The sequence below is a fragment of the Oryctolagus cuniculus genome, chromosome 8 (genome assembly GCF_051225735.1).
Source record: "Oryctolagus cuniculus isolate XC-2025 breed Fujian yellow rabbit chromosome 8, ASM5122573v1, whole genome shotgun sequence".
Classification (NCBI taxonomy): domain Eukaryota; kingdom Metazoa; phylum Chordata; class Mammalia; order Lagomorpha; family Leporidae; genus Oryctolagus; species Oryctolagus cuniculus.
The window spans coordinates 56,801,160-56,820,857 of record NC_142874.1 but is presented as its reverse complement, the minus strand read 5'-3'; the positions used below and the strand labels follow the sequence as shown (position 1 = coordinate 56,820,857).

The 19,698-nt window shown below is 40.2% G+C and overlaps 1 protein-coding gene across 2 annotated transcripts; it reads right to left on the bottom strand.

Annotated features, from left to right (window-relative positions):
* Positions 1-2,274: 2,274 nt before the first annotated feature.
* PCDH18 (protocadherin 18) lies at positions 2,275-17,359 on the bottom strand. 2 transcript variants are annotated; one of them, XM_008267437.5, is made up of 4 exons: positions 14,390-17,359; positions 13,548-13,636; positions 13,294-13,457; positions 2,275-5,648 (listed from the first exon to the last, which is right to left on the bottom strand). In XM_008267437.5, the coding sequence occupies exons 1-4, from the start codon at positions 16,862-16,864 to the stop codon at positions 4,981-4,983; spliced, it is 3,396 nt and encodes a 1,131-aa protein (XP_008265659.1). In that variant the 5' UTR covers positions 16,865-17,359; the 3' UTR covers positions 2,275-4,980. The 2 variants fall into 2 exon arrangements, with proteins under 2 accessions (XP_008265659.1, XP_002716989.2); XM_002716943.6 differs by having other exon boundaries at positions 13,548-13,633; positions 14,390-17,334.
* Positions 17,360-19,698: the final 2,339 nt, after the last annotated feature.

Below are 19,698 nucleotides of genomic sequence, written 5' to 3'. Positions count from 1 at the left end.
GCTTTACCAAGAATTTGTGGAGGAAGCTGACAAAATCCACACTGACAGCCTCCAGATATGAGTTTGCAAGAGTAATACAAATCAAGGCAGGGACTGGCAAAATATTTTTCTGGCTGGAATTCATAAAACATCTCGGTTGCATTTTTGGGATTTATTACACTGCGTGTAACAAGATTTACTAGACGTTATGTAGGTAATTTAGCACCCCAAACATTGTGTAACACAAAGGCCTATTTCCCAAGGAAAATTCTATGCTGCTTTTGTCCAGAATATTTTGTGGTTAGCTATTTTAAGCTCAGAATATACCTTTTAATAAAACAAGAATGTACTTGGGGCTTTTAGAAAGTCTGCTCTCATTTAGATGAAATCACTTTGAAATGCAGTAGAGTTTATACCATCACTCCCTCCCCCATTTAGGCAAGGAGGAAAGCCTGGCTCTCCTATTGGCTATCTGTATATTCAAAGACACTGAAGAGGTGCCATGGTTCCCAGAGGCCCAGAAACCTTAGCACCACTTCCATCTACATCTGCACTCTTGTGTCACAAGGGTCAGAGAAAGGAAAAGTGTCATCCTCAAAGCTTTGTTCCAGAGCTTCTTCTAAAGTTTACTGGGTGGTGGAAATCAAGATGTGGACCTGTGACATTTTACCCTTCTCAATTTATTCACCCTTAGGGCTGTATGCTCCCGACAATTAGCTGTGTTATCTCTTTTCTGTAGCAAGAGGACTTTTTTCTCTGAATATTCTATTTTCTTCTTGCATTTCCCTCAGGCTTATGGTAAAATTTCAAGCTCCTTTTTCCCAGTTCAACCCTTGATACATAAAGAGAACTGTTTCATGTTTGGAAAAAATATATTTCTTTTCTCAAGAAGTGAAGTTTTCTACTGGAGGGTCTTTCTATGCACTCAGAAATATTTAAATTGATACTCCTTTGTTTTTGATTGTATAAATTTGCCATTCTATTTGTATCAATACCAAAGAAAAGCAAGACAAAAATTGGTAAAAGTCTAGGTGGTCACAAAACAAGCAATATCCTTGTAAATATTTGGAGAGGAGTACTGCAAAATAGAGACAGCATGATAAATTATCAAGGAGTACCATTAAATAAATAAATGAAGAGATAAAATCTGAGATAGCAAATAAGAATTAAGGGCATCTTGCAGAAGTCATAAAAGGAAATAGAAAACTATTACTTTAAAGTGCCAGAGTAGAATGTGTTATTGCAATTTTAAAAGTCAGAAAGTATGTAAATTTTGGTAGCAATTTTTGTAATGCCAGCTTCCCATAAAATTTTTTATTAGCTTCTCAAGTTGCACAAACTATCATATAATAAAAACATAATAAATTAAAGACACATATACACTTCTATTTACTGTCTATTGTATACTGCATATTTATGCAATGTACTTTTGTTTAGCTTATGTTAAAGGTTCCCATTACTTCTGGGTATTAAAATTGTATATGGAGACCATGACTGTAGTTACGCAGATGAAGAATGAAACAAAGCTTAGGCAATAAAGTTTTTCTATTGTAGTGTAGTACTCTGAGTATTATTCAGTTATTTTTTTAAAAAAAGTAAACTAACCAGATGATTCTTCATGACCCACATAACCTAATTTATGAGTAGAATGTTGATTTTAGCAAGCATATAGAACTATTTTTATCATTCACAGAGATACATTAATACAAATGTATTACTATTAGTATGACATCTTCACTTTTACAACATGAGACAGCTTACACACATGAAGGCAGCTATGTTTTGTGAATTTAAGCCTTGACTAAGGAATTCAGATACCCAAACTCTTTTGGAATGCTTGCACTTTTGAAATTATTTTTAAAGCAACATAAGTCTTTAAGAGTTTCATATAGCTTGATTTTGATACACAAATATTTATTGCTTACCCAGGTGTCAGTGTATAATTGATACTTTACCAAGATGCAGTGAATTGGAAGCAAAATATCAAAGCATTTTAAATAGTGTTAGTGTTTTTCTTAACAGGAGAAAAGATAGACAAGTTTATTACATGTGTGGGAGTCATTTTGGGGGAGGGAGAAGCGCTACCCTTTGTTCCTTTCTGAGAGTTCATGCATGATTGAAAGCTGCCAGGTCAAACAACACATTTTTCATTCATGCAACCAATCAGTATGAAATTATTAATTATTTTTAAATAGTTACAGTTATTTGAATGTTAATGTGTCAATAATTCAGATTCAGCTTTCAATATTTTCTGATACTGGTACATTTCAAAAGAATAAAACAAGGAAACTGAACCACTTTGCATAAATGTGATTTAATCAGCAATGCCAATAAGACAATAACTTACTCATCTTTTACCTTAACAGTTATACATTGAGAAAAGATAAATCTGATTTGCATGTGAGCAAGAATTTCAGTGACTAATAAAGTTATAAACAGCAACTAGTCAATACCAAGACAGAAATGAATGAGAAATGAGTAACAATGTTATAACTTTGAAGAATTTAAAGAAAGATAATTCTAATAATTGTATCAAAAGCATTTAAATAAGAATTTGTTAAGTAACAGATTCACTGTTAAATTTCATTTTTGGAAGATAATTCTCATAACAGATGATTATCATTGGAAAACATTTAAAGTAAGTCAATAGAGCCAGCGACATTAAGAAATAATGAATGGAGAAAGAAATTTAAGTGTTTTTTGTTTCAAACTGAAGAGGTGTATGGGATCAATAAAGACGAGATAAATTTGAGAAGTTGGGTCGCTAAGTCTTCATCAGACATCCCAGTTTTCACTAAAATGTTATTACTGGTGAAGGCAACAGGAGTGAAAACCTGAAATTGTACTAATGTTCCCTTAGCTGTGAACATGGGGACCAATAATGAATAGAGAAGACGATAATCAGCCATTCAGAGCCTGCAATGCTCAGAACACCAGGACATACAAAGGTTTTGTGTTGGATACAAACTTGCGTTTTATTTACTTCCCATTAATCAAAGTATCAATTTCAGCTTTGCTTCTTAAACTATTGTTGGTGCTTTAAATTAAAAAGGGAGGTTATGGGAGTTTTTTTGTTAATGATACTATGCACTGGCAGGAAGTGAAGTTGAAAGGAGAAATATATTTAAATGTGGTTACCATTTGTATGTGTAATCTACTGAAAACACTGAAATTTCACTTGTAATTGCAATCTTTCCTTTAAAGGAAAATGTGCTTTTTGAAAGAGAGTTCTCATCTGAGAAATCAAATATCTGATTTCTAGCCATGTTTTGGTTTACTGAATGTTCCTAGTATTTCAGTGCTGTACTAGTAATCCAAGGAAGAGAATATTTTCCCATCTTGGAAACATTATCAGGAAATCATCTTTTTCCTTCAAAATTTAATACAAAATGTTCCATGAAAGTATCCTTTGTAATCTGAGAAATTTCCTAGCAGCTATTATTTATTTATTTATTTTTCTTGACACTCACATGCATTGTTCAATCTAGTTAGAACACAGTCACTTCTTTTGACCCACACTACAGGTAGGTCTCAAACTCATTCCTCACACTGTGGTTGTCTTGTTTGTCTGATCAGCTGAAGGTCCTCTCTAACACACCCTACAGGCTCTCAGGAGGAGTATGTTGCATACAAAGCTTTTGGACGTTTATATATGAACAAGACTCTGGCTTATAGACAGCTCCTCAGCTTCACTTTAATTTTCTTTTTATTTTCATTGACAGCAAAATTTTCTGGAGAGTACAATCAAGATAGTGTATTCATAGAAATAATATTAATAGAAGCTTGGACATAAATGATAATAGTCATAATAAGGATCTTTCTTACCAAGGCATTCCACACAGAGAGCTAACAGCACAATAAATAAAGAATTTCTCATATGTCACAGAATTGCTGTAGCAAAAAAGGTGATTTTATAAACGTTCATATACTAAAAATACAAGCAAAAATATGACATCATGCACTGGAGACAAAACCTAAATTAATCATAGCAAAAAAAAAATAACATTGCAAAAGATAAAAATGTTCAAGTTTTGTGAGAGGAAAGGGGGGAAATTCAACTAGAATAGAATCAGAACAAATCAGTTTCCATTTGCTACCCCAGCAGAGAGACAGGAGTGTGACTGTCTTTGTCCAGTAATCCCTCCTGCTGTTGAGATATACACTGCTACCTATGTAAGGGACAAATGCCATTTTCTCAGGTCCCCTCTCTTATTACAAACCCGGAATGAAATTCATCGTTTGCTTAATTGTAAGTAGACAATCAGTGTAGGAGAAGTGTTCTGAAGAACAAGCCAGTGTGCTGCCACGGAAAAGTAGGGACCTGGGAGTCAGGAAACCGGGACTTTGCTCCTGTGTTCACCATAGTCTGGGAAGAACTCATTTGAGAGGCATTTCACAAATATGCTTCCAGATGGTTCCCAGGCCTGAAACAAAATTTCACTGCATTGGTCGACGGTACTGCAAGAACTGAACTATCAGAGCTAGCATAGGGCAGTAGCAGTGAGAAAAAAATAACAACAAAAGCTTTGAACAATTTTAATAACATTTCGTTTTTTAAAAAGCATTGAAAAAGAAGCAGGACCACTTAATGGAACTCAGACTCATATAATGCTTTCGTGGGGTTGTTCCTACCACACAGCCTCCTAATTCTTCCCCAACATCACTAATCTAAGCAGTGCCATTACGCTTGGTGGGTGAACAGATGATCTGAGCAGTGGCTAGTTTCTACATGATTAGGAAAGACATGTTTGTCATGGGAGTAAAAAAATAAAATTTGTTTGTTAAATTACACATAAATATAAGGTACAAATGTATTTTTAAAATACAGATTAAAATAATCACACTTGCATTGTGTACATACGAAAATACGGTATTTCATATTCAATATACACAGACACATTTATGATAAATGCAACGATTTGGCCACGCCAGTTCTTCCCGGGGTGTTCCTGTCTCCCCATTTCCAGAGAGAGGGAAACCAAGCCGCCCAGCTGCAGTCTCCTAGCTCTGGCGCACGTCCTGCAGCAGTTTGTTAATCTCCGCCACCAGCTCGCTGGCGTCCATGAGTTCGTGCTTCCCATCGTTGAGGTGGTTGAGCACATTGTCAAAGTCATCTTCCTCGTAGTTCTCCGGGATCTCCTCCATGGCCGGCAGCCATTTAGAAGAGGGCTGCACACTGGAGTGCGCGCCCAGCGCGGGCGCCGAGTTGCTGGTGGGGTTTTGGAAATGCGTGCTGGCCGCCCAGGCCGCCACGCCCTGCGGGTAGCCGCCGGTCTTGGCGGGCAGCGGTCCCTTGCGGCGCTCCAGGGAGTTGGCCCGCTCCGCGTCGCCGCACTCGGCGTAGGTGTCCAGGGAAGGCGGCAGCAGGCGCTGGAACACGCTGTTCATTTCCGAGAGCAGCGAGGACGTGCCGGTGTCCCCGGTGTCCTCGTCGGCCGGGGCGTCCTTGCCGAACGTGGAGAAGCTCTTCTTCTTCTCCCCGCACTCTGCAGGCGGCGCGTCGTCGTCGAGGCTAGGGTGTGCCGGCTGCTGCGGGGGCTGTGCGGGGAACTCCTCGCCCGGGATGAACATGTTGCTCCGGTAGTCAGAGGACGGCGAGGGCAGCGGCGGCATCCAGCACTGGTCCGAGTGCCCCAGGACTCTGCACTCCTCCGTGCACAACCTCATGGCTGCAAGGAAACCGGCAAGCATTCGTTAGTGCACGGGGCGTGATCCGGCAGGCCAGGGAGATGCCAGCTCATTCAAAGAGAAAGTTTCCAACGACTACCCTCACAGCTAGCCCATTGTTACCCTACATTAGACGGTCTGTAATTATGGTTTTAATTTGAATACTAACTTTAGGATCCTCCCTAAACCACAGCTGCTAGTGTATTTTTTTTCCTTGCTTATAAAATACAGGAGAGTATTTGTGTACTTCTCAGAAATATCCAGCTACTAAAGTAATGAGAAAAATAGATGGCAAAAGACCCAGGATGTGGCTGATGAAACAAATACTTAAATTCTCTCCCTCCCTCTCTCTCTCTCTCTCTCTCTCTCTAATTTTAAGGTATACAAATTTCATGTATTTCTTATATACAGATTTAGGAACACAGTGGTACTTCCCACTAAACCCTAGACTTGCAAGGTGAAGTTCTCAACTTTGGCATGCCACCAGACAGTCCTTGAGTTAAAACTCAAACTTTCTTTTGAGTTCTAACTGACCCACTTTAGTTTTAATGGAGGCACTGAAAATAGAATAAGCTATCAGGTAATCATACTCATTCATCTCTCTTAAAGCATTTATAAATTATTTACTTGCTACTTAAAACAGCAGGGAAGAGTATCCTCAACCACTGGCATCTGTTAAGTCCTCATTTAATGATTAAAAATAGGTTAATATTCAAATATATGGAAAAGTCATCAAAATATGTAAAGAAAATCTGTTCCTTAGTTATTCCAGATACACTCATGCCCTACTGGAATGTAGGTAGTCACATTCATAGAAAATGGTAGATGATATAAGAAAGGTGGAAAGAAAAAGAGGGAAAAAATCGCTACTTGTGGCAAACAAGATAACTAAACTACATGACAATCAGGAAATGTAGATTTGTAAAATACACCCAAATCATCCGTTTTTCTTGATGAGAACTAGATCTCTTCGATATAATTTCATCTTAGAGCAAACAACAAAATGTAAAAAACACAAAGTAATTCTCTTAGATCTGAAAGAAAATCGGATCGATTTCAGCCAAACTTAAAATTTGGAATGGATTTTTTGTGAATCTGGCTATTCAAGATTCCTCTTCCTCTCAAGTTATTGCTCAAGTCATGACTAAAAGAATACCAAATCCCTTGTCAGGGAAGTTGCCTGTTGTGCTTATTGCAGTATCCCCATCACCTGTCAAAGTGTCCGTTTATGGGACTGGCAATCCTTCTAGGTGCCGGTTCGAGTCCTGGCTGCTCCACTTCCAATCCAGCTCTCTGCTGTAGCCTGGCAAGGCAGTAGAACATGGCCTGAGTCCTTGGGCCCCTGCGCCTACGTGGGAAACCCATAAGAAGCTTCTGGTTCCTGGCTTTGGATCAGCACAGCTCTGGCTGTTATGGCTATCTGGGGAGTGAACCAGCAGATGGAAGATTTCTCTCTCTCTCTCTCTCTCTCTCCCTCTCTCCCTCTTTCTCTGCCTCTCTATAACTGCCTTTCAAACAAATAAATCTTTAAAAAAAAATTGTTGCCCAGAGTGGATATTTACTACATGCTTTCTGAGAAAATAATGTTGACTTTTAAAAGCAGACAAGTAGTGGTCTCTGTTTAAACGTGTAGAAATCACTGCTCTTTCAAGATGACTGTCTTCTCTAACTTCACCAAGAAATTCAATTCTGGGACCTCAATTTCTATTGTAAAAAGGGATAATTTGAGGGAAAAAGTGAGAGCAATGGATTTGAGAGAGGGAAAGAGCCAAATCAATAGGAAGTTTAGAAACAAATTAATAAAGTCGGGGAAAATGCAGAGAAAATCCTGACAACCAATTCCGCGTGAAAAGAGAGGATGGACATTGCTATGAAAAATGATTGAGGAGCCGGCACTGTGGTGCAGTGGGTTAACGACCTGGCCTGAAGCTACAGCATCCCATATGGGAGCTGGTTCTAGTCCCGGATGCTCCTCTTCCAATCCAGCTCTCTGCTATGGCCTGGAATAGCAGTGGAGGATGGCCCAAGTGCTTGGTCCCCTGCACCCATGTGGCAGACCCGGAAGAGGCTCCTGGCTCCTGGCTTTGGATCGGCGCAGCTCCAGCCATTTCGGCCAATTGGGGAGTAAGCCAGTGGATGGAAGACCTCTCCCTCTCTCTCTGCCTCTCCTCTATCTCTGTAACTCTGACGTTCAAATAAATAAATAAATAAATAAATCTTAAAAAAAATCTCAAAAGAAATAACGTACCATATTTAAAAAAAAGAAACATGATTTACCTCAAGACTTCATGAATTATTACTACTTGAAAATATTTACAAACTGTTGTTTTTGATCATTGGATGTGCACAAAACCAAAGGGAGTTGAAAATAAATGGAATACCTTAACAACAATGAGGTTTTCTCATCAGTGAAATAACTACCACAGTGCTTAAGGTTTTGTTTTTTTTTTTTTAAATTCCCTGGGTCTCTGCAAATGGAAAGGAGAGCTATGTTGTCTTACTCACATCCTGTCATAAGGAAGGAGAACAGACCTGCTGACACCTCTTCATTTGTTTTCTGGCCTTTAACTCTGTGGTTTTAGGCTTGGGAAAGACTTAGCTGTTTGCTTGATTGTTTGATTGCTTTTGTTTGGCTTTAATGTTTAATAAGGGATGTGGAGAAAAAAAATCACACAGGCTTCTAATATTCTTGAATTTTATCAAGTTTTTCTGGAAATATGAAAATAATGAGCATAACTAATGGTATAATGCAACAAAATCTAACAGCTCATACTCAAAAATCATTTTGGTCACAGGGATCTTTTTTTTGAACAGTGAATGCTATTTAAAATTGCATCACAAAAAAAAAGTGGGGCTTTAACTATAAAATAATGAAGTAGAGCCCCGCATTGTGGTGCAGTGACTTAAGTCACTGGCATTTTATGTGAGTACCAGTTCAAGTCTGGGCACTCCACTTTTTATTCATGATAATAGACCTGGGGAAGCAGCAGAAGATGGTCCAAGTACTTGGCCTCTGCAACCCATGTGGAAGACCTGGATGAAGTTCTAGGCTCCTGGCTTCAGCCTAGCCCAGCCCCAGTAGCCATTTGGGGAGTGAATCAGTGGATGGAAGATAGCACGCTAGCTCTCTCTCTGCTCTGTCTATCTCTCCCTCCTTTCCTCCTTCCCCATCTTTTAAACTTTTGAAATAAAATAAATCATTAAAAATAATGAATTAAGTTAAAAATGAAAATACACAGTGGTTGTTTGCAGTAAAAATCTCTGTGTCCCATATAGGAGTGCTTGGGATGGATTCCCAGCTAGGGTTCCTGACTCCAACTTCCTGCTAATATGGATCCTGGAAGGCAGTGGTGATGGCTCACATAATTGGGTTCTGGTATATGGGAGACCTAGATGGGGTAACTAGCTTTCAACTCCATTCTCAGTCCACCACAACCATTCTGAATATTTGGGGTATTAATCAGTGGATGGGAACTCGTGTGTGTGTGTGTGTGTGTGTGTGTGCATCTGCTTTTCCAATAAGTAACAGTAGTGAAACAGAGGTCATTTTTTGCAATTTCATTAATATTCTCAACCTTTTCCTTGGAGACTCAACTGTTTAATACATCCTCATGGTATACGTAATAAGTTCCGCAAATGGTCCATATCACATCCCAGGGATCAGGACTTACTGGAAAGTGGTACCAGTAGCTAATCTTTCTGTCACTCCTTAAAAGCTCTTTAAGGTGGTTAAGTCTGCTGCGGGGTAGGGAGGCAGGATGACAGCACGGTGGAAGTCATTAACTCTTCTTTCCCACTACAGGACTGTGAATTTTGTCATTAGGCTCTACCTTTTAGGTGGGGTAGAAAGCAGAACAACCTACACCTGCCTCTATGAAGGCATTAAGCATTAAGTTATCCACCAGTTATCTATATTAAGATCTTGATGTATGTGAAATGCTGTGACAAGCACCCTTCCGTCAAAACCTTGAAGATCTAGTTCTGAGTCTAGTGTAGCAAATGAAGTCATAAACATTCAGTTAAAATGCTAAAGTAGATGAGGCTGAGGGCATAGGAAGGAAAGACAAAAGAATGGAAGTGGAGCTGAAGTAAAGAAAGAGCAGCTTTACACAAACCTGGAGAGAGTACCAGGATCTGGAGACACAAAAGGGAAGCCAAGACAATTGTTCAGGTGGGGAGTGAAGCATGCGCTCAGGATGGGGGTGTGCTGTGAAGGAAGGCCTCTGCTTTTGCAAAAGACACAAACGTGGTAAAATTGATACTTAATTAGCTAAGAGTGGATTTCAGTAGCCTTTGAATATTAAGATAAAGAATTCAGTTCTGTATTGCTGGACAATAAGACTCAAGAACTGATTTTGAGCCAAAAGAATGTAAATGAGTCTATTCTGAAAGGGTTGTTCAAGTTGTATGAAAGAAAGCTTTGACATAAGGAAGAGCAGTAGAGAGTGGATATTAACTTGACTGTTGGTGCAGTAAACCAACCATGGGAGCAAGGCCAGAACAGAGCTTGGACATCACCCATTAGAATGGAGAGAATGCAAAATTTTAAAAAGAATGTTGAAACAAGTAGTCACAGATAGCAGATTGACAAAAAGCAAAATGGGCTTCACCAAAAAGAGAAAGCATTACAAGAACCAAAATCAAAAGCCTTTATAAATCATAGTAGTGCAGCTCTTACATTGGGATAATGGAGATTTTTGCAGGCACATGCTTAGTGTTACAGTTCAAAGCTGAATGAATAAGGAAGAAAGTATGTTAACTAACATAAGCCAACAAACAAAAATGCATGCTGATTTTACTGATCAGAACGTAATATTTTGTGTGGGAATTCATAGAGCAAATGACCTGTAGTGGCCCTTTGGCAGCAATGCAAAATAGCATAATCTATATTTGTCCAGTCTAAGGGAAAAAAATAGATGGAATAAGGACACTTATGTCCTAAAAATACACTTGTGTCAAAAAACTTTGCTGACCCCTGTTAAAGGCATTCAGATGTGAACTTAGAGTTTTCTCTACTTTGGATATTTCCTAGGAATATAAGTTTACAAAGCACAAGTTTTAAAGCCTAATGTGCCTGTAGAAGTTGCCAGGAATATGAGTAAAGCATCATCAATATGCTGTTCATAATGGATGATTAACCCTCTATAGTTCCTCAATGTGCACACTGAAATCTTTGTTGGCCAAACATGAATCTACCACTTGGACCACTGATAACTGCCTGATGCTCCACGCCTCAAAGACAGCTCTGATCACACCCACATGTAGGCAGGCAGCTAATGGGGCAGAATTGTGTCTACCACCTAGAATCTGCTGTAAGATAATGTTATGTGCCAGCAAAATAGCTCTTCCACCATATACCCGAATTAAGTGGACTGTTCAAACATGAAATTAATTTATATATGAGGATCTATATACTAAAGCAGTTATTTATAATAACATAAAGATGAGCCTTTAATTTTGAAAAAAAAAGTGATGTGGATGGAGCCTAAAGTCACCCCATAAACAGGATTTAAAGCATTTATCTATGTCTACTTTATACAGTATCTTTATCCTTAATATTTGTTGTTGTTATTATTAATTCAAGTGCTAGATAACTCTCCTGCCATGAACATACATGGAAGAGATACTTTTGAAAATATGGGAAAAAGTAAAAGAGGAATCTTGATCATTTAAAAACAAAGCAGATTTATGATTACTTATTAGAATCATACAATTTCATACTTTAAAGGGACTTGGGGTATTATTTAATCTCACAAAAGACAATGTTTTCTAAATAGAAACACTCTCCATTTAACTACGCAGATAAATTTAAATTTCAGTGAACAAATTTTACAAAAATCTCAAAATGCACAATATGCCTATTATGTTATTTTATTGTTTTATAAAATAATATAATTTGGGAAATTGCATTTTTCAGTATTTGGGATTGATATTCAAAATTATGGCTCTGTCAGCACCATGGAATCATAGAAATGCAGCCAGATCTTACATGACAGTAGGAATAATAAAACTGGCTGTCTTTGAACAGAATGTCTAAGACATATATGATTCACTGGCTTGCCAGAGATTCTCCTCAAGCTGAATGTGGGGATTTTTGGAATTTAAAAAAGACAATGACACTACAGCTGCCTGTGCAAAGTACAAAGTGCAAAGTGCAAGGTACACAAGTGGTCCTCACTGCCACTGGAAGTCCTTACTGTGCATTCATCCACTCAACGATATAGTGTCCAGTGTTGTGACGGCCAAATCAAATGAACAACACTAGAGTAGTTTCATGGAGGTTAGTAAGTGTTAGAATATAAAAATAAATGAGCCACTCAAACCAAAAAATCAAAACAAATCACCTATTATTTCATAAAAATTGACAGACTTGTGTTTAAGAGTATGGGGTTGGATCAAATTTCACCTCTACCACATACAAACTGCCTGAGTTGGCTTTCATTTGCTAAACTTTATAAACTTTAATTTTATTATCTGAAAAAATTGAATATTTATTGTATTACCACTGCTACTAATTCCTGTGCCAAAGGGTTAGGAGAGGCAATGCAGGTACAGAGTTCCCTAAGGACCTAGAGCACGAGGCACAGCAGTGAACTCTGGGACACAGTGAGTACCTCCCACAGCTAGTACGACTAATACTGCTGTTGCTGGGCCTCTGCTCCCACCATAACTGAAGAGATCAAGGGTTCCTACTTCCTGATTCCTCTTGAATTTTGGTGCTTTCCTAGGCTCCCTCATGTTTACTTACACTCTCTTACTTGTATTTAGAAAACAGATAGCAGCAGAATCAAGATGGGTGCTGCTCTGCCTTTCTTTCATTTATCAGTGACAGTCACTTCATCAACTCTTGTGCAATTTAGAAACACAGACAGCCCTAAATATTCCTATGTGGTGGAAAGGCTTGATTTAATATTGCTGTCCTTAGGAACAGGGTTGCTACAGTGATGTTGCCAATATTTACTTGGTTGCTTTAGAGAGTTTCTACTGCACCATTAGAGGGAAGAGACACTAAGGAAAACGTGGTTTAAGACTTAATAGAATCATCTACAAATAGCAGGGGGTACTTATGAATTCCCCTCATTTCAATATAGGACAGTCACAAAATGAAAGGTAGCAAAAACAAAACAAAACAAAAACCCATTCTGTGCTTACCACCTACAAAGATGCATTCTTTCCCTTATTTTTAGTGCTTAAAGTATACCATTCTTACTGTATTTTAATCTCCGACTTTGTGAGTTGGTTCCCAGCACAGGAAACCCAGCCTCCAAATTATAGTCCAGTTCACCACAATGCACCAAAACAGACTGAATAAAAACACCACCCAGTAATTTTTACGTAGTTGCTCAAGAGGGTTCTATGGCAGCATAGGTTGGGGTAGAGAGAGGGGGAAGTGGTTGAGTTTTCCATTCTCCTCTCCCATACCTTCCTTCTTGACCTATTAAATGCTCAGGTTTACTCTTTCTCTACCAACTGCTTACTATGAATTTGAAGGAAATCATTTCAGTTTCTGCTTATTGCTAATATTGTGCAGATTACAAATACTTTAGTGCAAAGCTCAAACAGAAAACAATACAAGCCTAAAGGAGTTCATTTTACTAGTGAAGCAGTAGATCTGCAGATACAGATTTATCTAACTCTGCCTCTTACCTGCAGGAATTCTTCCATCTGTAAGGAACAGGTCACTGAAGCCTTCGCCCAGCAGTCTGTCTATTGGAGAATCTCGCCCCAAATCATAGTCACTGTCTCCCGCTTCACTGTCACCACGGCCACTGTCCTTCAAGCTAAATTTGTCCATGTCTTGAAGGGCATACCTGCAAAGATAAGTCAAAGAAAACATAGATTTTAGTCCTCTGCATTTACGTGGCTTGAGACTCAATGGGTAACATAAGAATAATTCATACCTATAGCTCCTGGAATATTTGTTTCCTCGAAAACTTGGCCTTGGCTGATACTGCCCCTGGTGAAGCATTGAGAGAAGCTGGGAAACCTGCTGGAACCAAGCAGAAGGAACTGATTTCCTGGAAACAAACCTCCAAATACTCACAGGCTTAGAGCAAAGAAAAAGAGTAACTTTTTTCATACTAAGTCACTGAGCAGGTCTTCATTTTAGAGACTGCATCTGCTGGGCTGTGGCAGGCTGAGCAGGCAAGCACCAGATACAACGGAAATGCATCCCAGTGAGATGAGGATGATCTAAAAATACAACTTCTACTTTTTGAAAGCAAATTCCCTTTTAAATAACGGATTGGTTTCTTTAAGGATTTAGATAAAGTTATCAGTCATCAAAGCTCATGAATATGCTGTAAATTATAACACATCTAGTTAAAATAGTGTTAGGAAATTTTTATATTTGTACAAATGCAACAGGCACGGAGATGGGATTCTGAGGCCTCAGTTTTTGATTTTTTTTCAGTAGGGAGCATAAGCATAAGAATGAAGGAAGTTGCTTTGCTTTTTGGCTCCCCAGTATCTTAATCCAGGAAGTCAAGGGACTCTAAGGAGATAGTCCCTTGTAACCTTCACATTCTTTTGATAGTAAACATTTTACACGTAAGTAAATTATAAAACAGTATACTAAAGTGTGTATACTTGCTACACACACACAACAAAACTTGTATCCCAATAACTTGTATTTTGTCCATATTGCTAATTATTAGGGGTGAGCATAAGAACTAATACACATACAACTTCTGAGCATTAACAGCTGACAATGTGAGTGAACTGATACAGGTCATGATCTTACCTCAACAGCAGGAGTGGCATGGGTGAGTTCTAGTGAGAAATTCTCTGGCACGTGGTTCGATGAGATTGTCACCAAACTGTTGAGCGACTGGTGACTCTTGTGACTCTGCCGGCTGCCCATCTGCCCTCTTTCTAAGGTAGGAGATGAAGATGGAGATGATCTGTGATGTGACCTGATGGGCAGAGTGCCATTGATGGTAGGCACCAGGGTGATGTCCCCTTTGTGAATCTGCCTGGATGGTCTTTTTGGGTGGTGCTGGTAAGTTGATTCAGCCACTCTGCAGTTGTAGGATCTCGTGTCTTTCTTTTCTCTGTTGCACCTTGTTGCAAATAGTACCATAATAACCAACAACACTGCACAAATGGCTCCTAAGGAAATAATGATAATCATGGAGACATCCAAAGATGCCTGGCTTACTGAGGTCATTGCTGTACTTGTAACTGACTCTGCATATTCAAAGATCATGCACTTCAGAAGGACTTTGGTATGCAGCTGAGGATTGCCTTTGTCCTGGATGATAACAGAGAGCTCCCATTCTGTGTAGGGAACAGAATCCATGCTCACATTGGTGTAGATGTCACATGATCGTGGATCAATTACAAATATATTCTCCTCATTACCTGATACTATAGAGCAGCTGAGCTCAGCATTCACACCAGAGTCTCTGTCGATCGCCCTTATTCTTGTGACATGAAAGCCACTTTCAGCTCCTTTAGGGATGGAGATTTCTGCAGTATTATTGCGCAGTGCAGGTCCTATAACCACAGGAACGTTGTCATTTTCATCAATGATGGTGAGCACAACAGTGGTATTGCTTACAAGTTGCTTTGGACTTCCTCCATCTCTTGCTTCAACCACGAAAGTGATCTGACTCACTTCCTCATGGTCAAAGATCCTGAGGGCATAGATGGCTCCATTTGATGGGTCAATGGTTACATAGGTAGTTATGGAATTTCCCAAGATAAAACTCTCCAGAATGGTGTATGTCACTTGCCCATTTTCTCCAAGATCAGGATCTGTGGCTGTAACAGTGGTGATGTATGCCCCTGGCGAGTTATTCTCCGAGATCACAAACTCATACCGACTTCTCTGGAAGTGGGGTGGATTGTCATTTATATCATTGATTTGAACAGTAAAATGTTTGACTGTAGAAAGACTAGGTGTCCCTTTGTCCTCAGCAATTACAGTCAAACTATATTCAGATCTCTTTTCTCTATCCAGCGTGGCATTGGTCAAGATTAAATAATTGTTTTCATAAGTCTTTTGAAGTTTAAAGTGACCATGACCATGAAGTTTACAAACAATTTCTCCATTCAATCCAGAATCCTTGTCTTGAACCCTGACCAAAGCAACAAATGTGTCAATTGGATCCCCTTCAAAAATATAAGATATTTCTTCTTTTCCAGGAGGCATGAGGTTTATGTTAATTTCAGGTTTATTGTCATTCACATCCACAACATTAATTATAATTTTGCAATGAGCTGGAATTGAATTCGGACCCAAATCTTGAGCCTGGACGTCAATCTCATAGGATTTGGTGATTTCATAATCCACTTGCTTGAAAAGAGTCAAATGTCCTCTTTCTGAATCAATTTTGAAAGTCTCTATAATTTTGGGAGACACATGACTGCTAAAGGAATACACGATTTTCCCATTAGCGCCCTCATCTGGGTCAGTGGCATTCAGCTCCAGGAGCAAAGTGCCCACCGGAGAGTCTTCTAAGAGTTCTATCAGGTAAGACTGCTGCTCAAAAGCAGGACTGTTGTCATTGGAATCTGAGATGGTGATTTTTAGTATGGATGAGCCAGACCTCTGAGGCACTCCCATGTCCGAGGCCGTGAGCCTTAGCTCATAGCTTGACTTCAGCTCCCGATCCAACTCCCTGACCACTATGAGTTCTGCATACTTGGCTCCATCAGTCCTGGTCCGAACCTCGATATTAAAAAAGTCATTGGCAGAGAGGGAGTACGTATGGAGGGCATTTTCCCCAACATCTGGATCAAATGCACTGTCTAGGGGAATGCGAGTTCCAACGGCCGCACTCTCAGATATCTCAATAGGGATGACAGATCTTGAAAACTGGGGAGAATTGTCATTAATATCCAGCACTTCGACTTCAATATGGAAAAGCTGCAGATGCTCTGTGGGTAGGGTGATCACATCAAACTCTATGGAACAGTTCAAGTTTTTCTGGCATAGTTGTTCGCGGTCAATTGTAGCCCCTATGCTTATCTCCCCGTTATTCTCATTGACCACAAGAAGAGAGTTTCCCCTTTGCATGGCTCGAAAACGAACGGCATAAGGATTAGGTAGCTTGGATAAAACATCAGCCACATCCTCCGATAGTCTTGCAAATACTGATCCAATCGTCTGTTCCTCATAAATACTGTATTTCAAATTCTTGCCAAGGACACGGAGGTTGAAAGATACCAACAAGAGTGCAAACACAAATCTAAAGTGCATTTTAGTATTCATTTGGTGCAATGGTCAGTTTATGAGAGTCCCTTCACAGAGCAAGTTATAACAGCAAAGCAATGCCCCCCAACTTGCTTTGGCACCAGAAAGCTAAGCTATCTTTGGCACTTGAAACTTGAAAGCGTCTCCTAAGAATCCAGCACAGCAATTAACAGCTCGCAAACTTTTGTTTCATACACACCGTGTCACGACTCCCAGCTCTTCTCGGCGCGGCTTCCAAGGCTTGCGCTAGCTAGCTCGGCGGTCGGTGCCCTCTCCGGGCAAGCAGCGCGTCCCGCCGCGCGCCTTCGCCTTGGTGGAGAGGAATCCAGCGATGGCAGCGCGCCGCCGGGGTCTGCGGCGAGGCTCTCCGGGGCGATCCTTTCTCCCTTTCTCGGCTCGGCTGCAGACTAAACACCCGTGATTGCTGACTCCGGGCTGAAATCTGTACAACTTCACTTCAACTCAGACAAAGCTCTGGCCCGGCGTGTGTTGAATCGCTTCCAGCCAATCAGCGCTCTTCCAAATCAAAAGCTGATGGAGTCACCGACGCGAGGGAGGGCGCGAGCGGAGGGTTGGGAGAGGGAACGCGGTGGAAGAGGAAGAGGGGGGGCGAGGACGAGAGAGAAGGAGGAGGAGGAAGCTGGGGGAGGGGCGGGGGTCGCCGGAGCGGGAGGAGGCGGAGGGGAGACGGCCGGTGGGGCCGGCGGAGGAGAGGGGCGCCCTTCGCCTCTGGCGCCTCCCTCCCGCCTCCCCGCGCCCGCTCCACCCCTCCATCTCCTGCCTTCACTTTCTCCGAGCGTGCCGCGACAAAGGCGAGACAAATTACAGCAGAAAAACTTTAAATCAACTTCTGGTCGCCTTTATTTAGATGGCACTTGAAACTGTGCTTGTTTTCTTAATTGCCCTTTTTTTTCCTGCCACAAACATGCAATCATCTTGCTTTTCATAGTCCTTAAATGCTGGTTTCACTTGAGATATCTCTGAATGCATTTTGTTGGTGGAGGAATTTAATAAAATTGGGAAACTTGCTTCCAATTAAGCTGCTCAGACAGCCTCCGTCCCCTCCCCCCCTGTAAATACTTGGGTCTCCCTCCTAGGAGCACAAGCAGATTGTCTTGGGGTTGGTTCTGTTTTAAAGAACAGGACAAGTAAAGAGGTTTCCTTTTTCTGCCTTCTTTCATCTTCATTCTTTGAAGATAAGAAAGGGCTATCCTGCACTTTTGATTTCTCTTAATTAGCAAGATTTACAGGAACACCTCAGCACGTGGAGCTAATTAATATAATTCTACCTCCTCACTCCTTTGTTTGGGTTTGGACAAAATTGTGATATTTCTTTGTCCTCTTCCTTTTCTTCTTCTTCTTAAAAAAATCCTATTTGTCTTGGGTAAAAGACGTTTCATGCTTTAGCATGCCAATTTCTACCAAAAGGTGCTATCTCTGTATGGTGAGTCTGTACAATGAATACTGGGGGGACATGGACCGGTTAGTTTACAAGTCAAATTTTTACAATATATGCATTATTTATGAAAACGTTTTTCAGACATGTATTTTAAAAACCCAAAGCTTGTTTACATTGACAAATAAAACGCCTGAGCTGAAAATTGCATTTTGTGTGCATCAAAATGCTAGGAAATATCATGGGAGGCTTGTGCTCTATCCAGGTCACAGAAACTGATATGGTATTCTTATTTGAAAATATGATTATTTATGATGTTCTTTCTGCTCTGCAATTCCTTTTAAGTTTATCATCGTGGCTCCATTCTTGCTGCGTCTCCCCTGCACCTTTTGCATTATTCTTCAGCTGTCTTCATCCACTTGCATATTTGCTGTTTCACATAATCTCAGTGTCACTTTTTCCCATTTATTTTCTCCCACTCTCTATTTTGCCCCCCAGAAACATATAAAAAAAGTAATTTTCTGATTTTTCCACTTTGCTTACTCTCAGCAGAGCTCAGCTAAAGTCACTAAGAAGGTTCTTTCCAAAAAAGAAAGCAAAGGAGTCTCAGCGTGAACTCTCCTTCTTTTTAGGCATTCAAAGGCATTTTATAAGCCATTGTTTTTTTTTTTTTTCTCCCCCTTCTGAAACCAGTGCTGTGTGGCAAATTGTGCAGAATAGAAATGCCTATAATGAATGTATTTAGTACCGGGTCATGCTGAAGAACATTCTGCCCCCATGAATAATGTTGTTTCACAAGTTTGTAGCCCTTTCAAATTGCTGATCCCCAAACCCTATAGGCAAACCAGGAAAACTACCAAAAGCTTCTGGGACGTTAGAAACCCATAGCCATCTGGACTGGGTGTCTCACAATCCTGGCCAATAATTGTATCAATGCAGGCTTTAGTGAACCCCTTTGCAAACACCAAAAGAGCAAAGGAAGGAAGTAGTGACTCTTCCAAGTTGGGGTGAGGATTCAAAGGTAATCCAATTCCATTAGTTCTAGGACAGTTTTCTTTGTGATTTTCATAAGCCTATCCCTCAAAATACCAAGAGCAGTGGATTGGATTCACTTTCTCTAGAAGATACTCTCCCCTAAGTTCAAGAAGTAAAAATCATTGTTAACTACCCCTCCCCCCTTTTAAATTGCTGACAGTGGACTTGGACAGAATCAACTGTTGTGAACAGTTCTTCAGTAGAATTTACGAACATATTTTAAATGGGTCATAAATCAGTATAATCATACAGCATGTGTTTCTGGGGCCAGTGTTGTGGCTTCATGGATTAAGCTGTGGTTTGGGACTTGGGCATTCCAATTGGAACCTGGCTCTAATTCGAGTCCTGGCTGCTTTGCTTCTGATCCAGCTCACTGCTAATGGCCTGGGAAGAGAGTGAAGGAAGGCCCTAATGCTTGGGC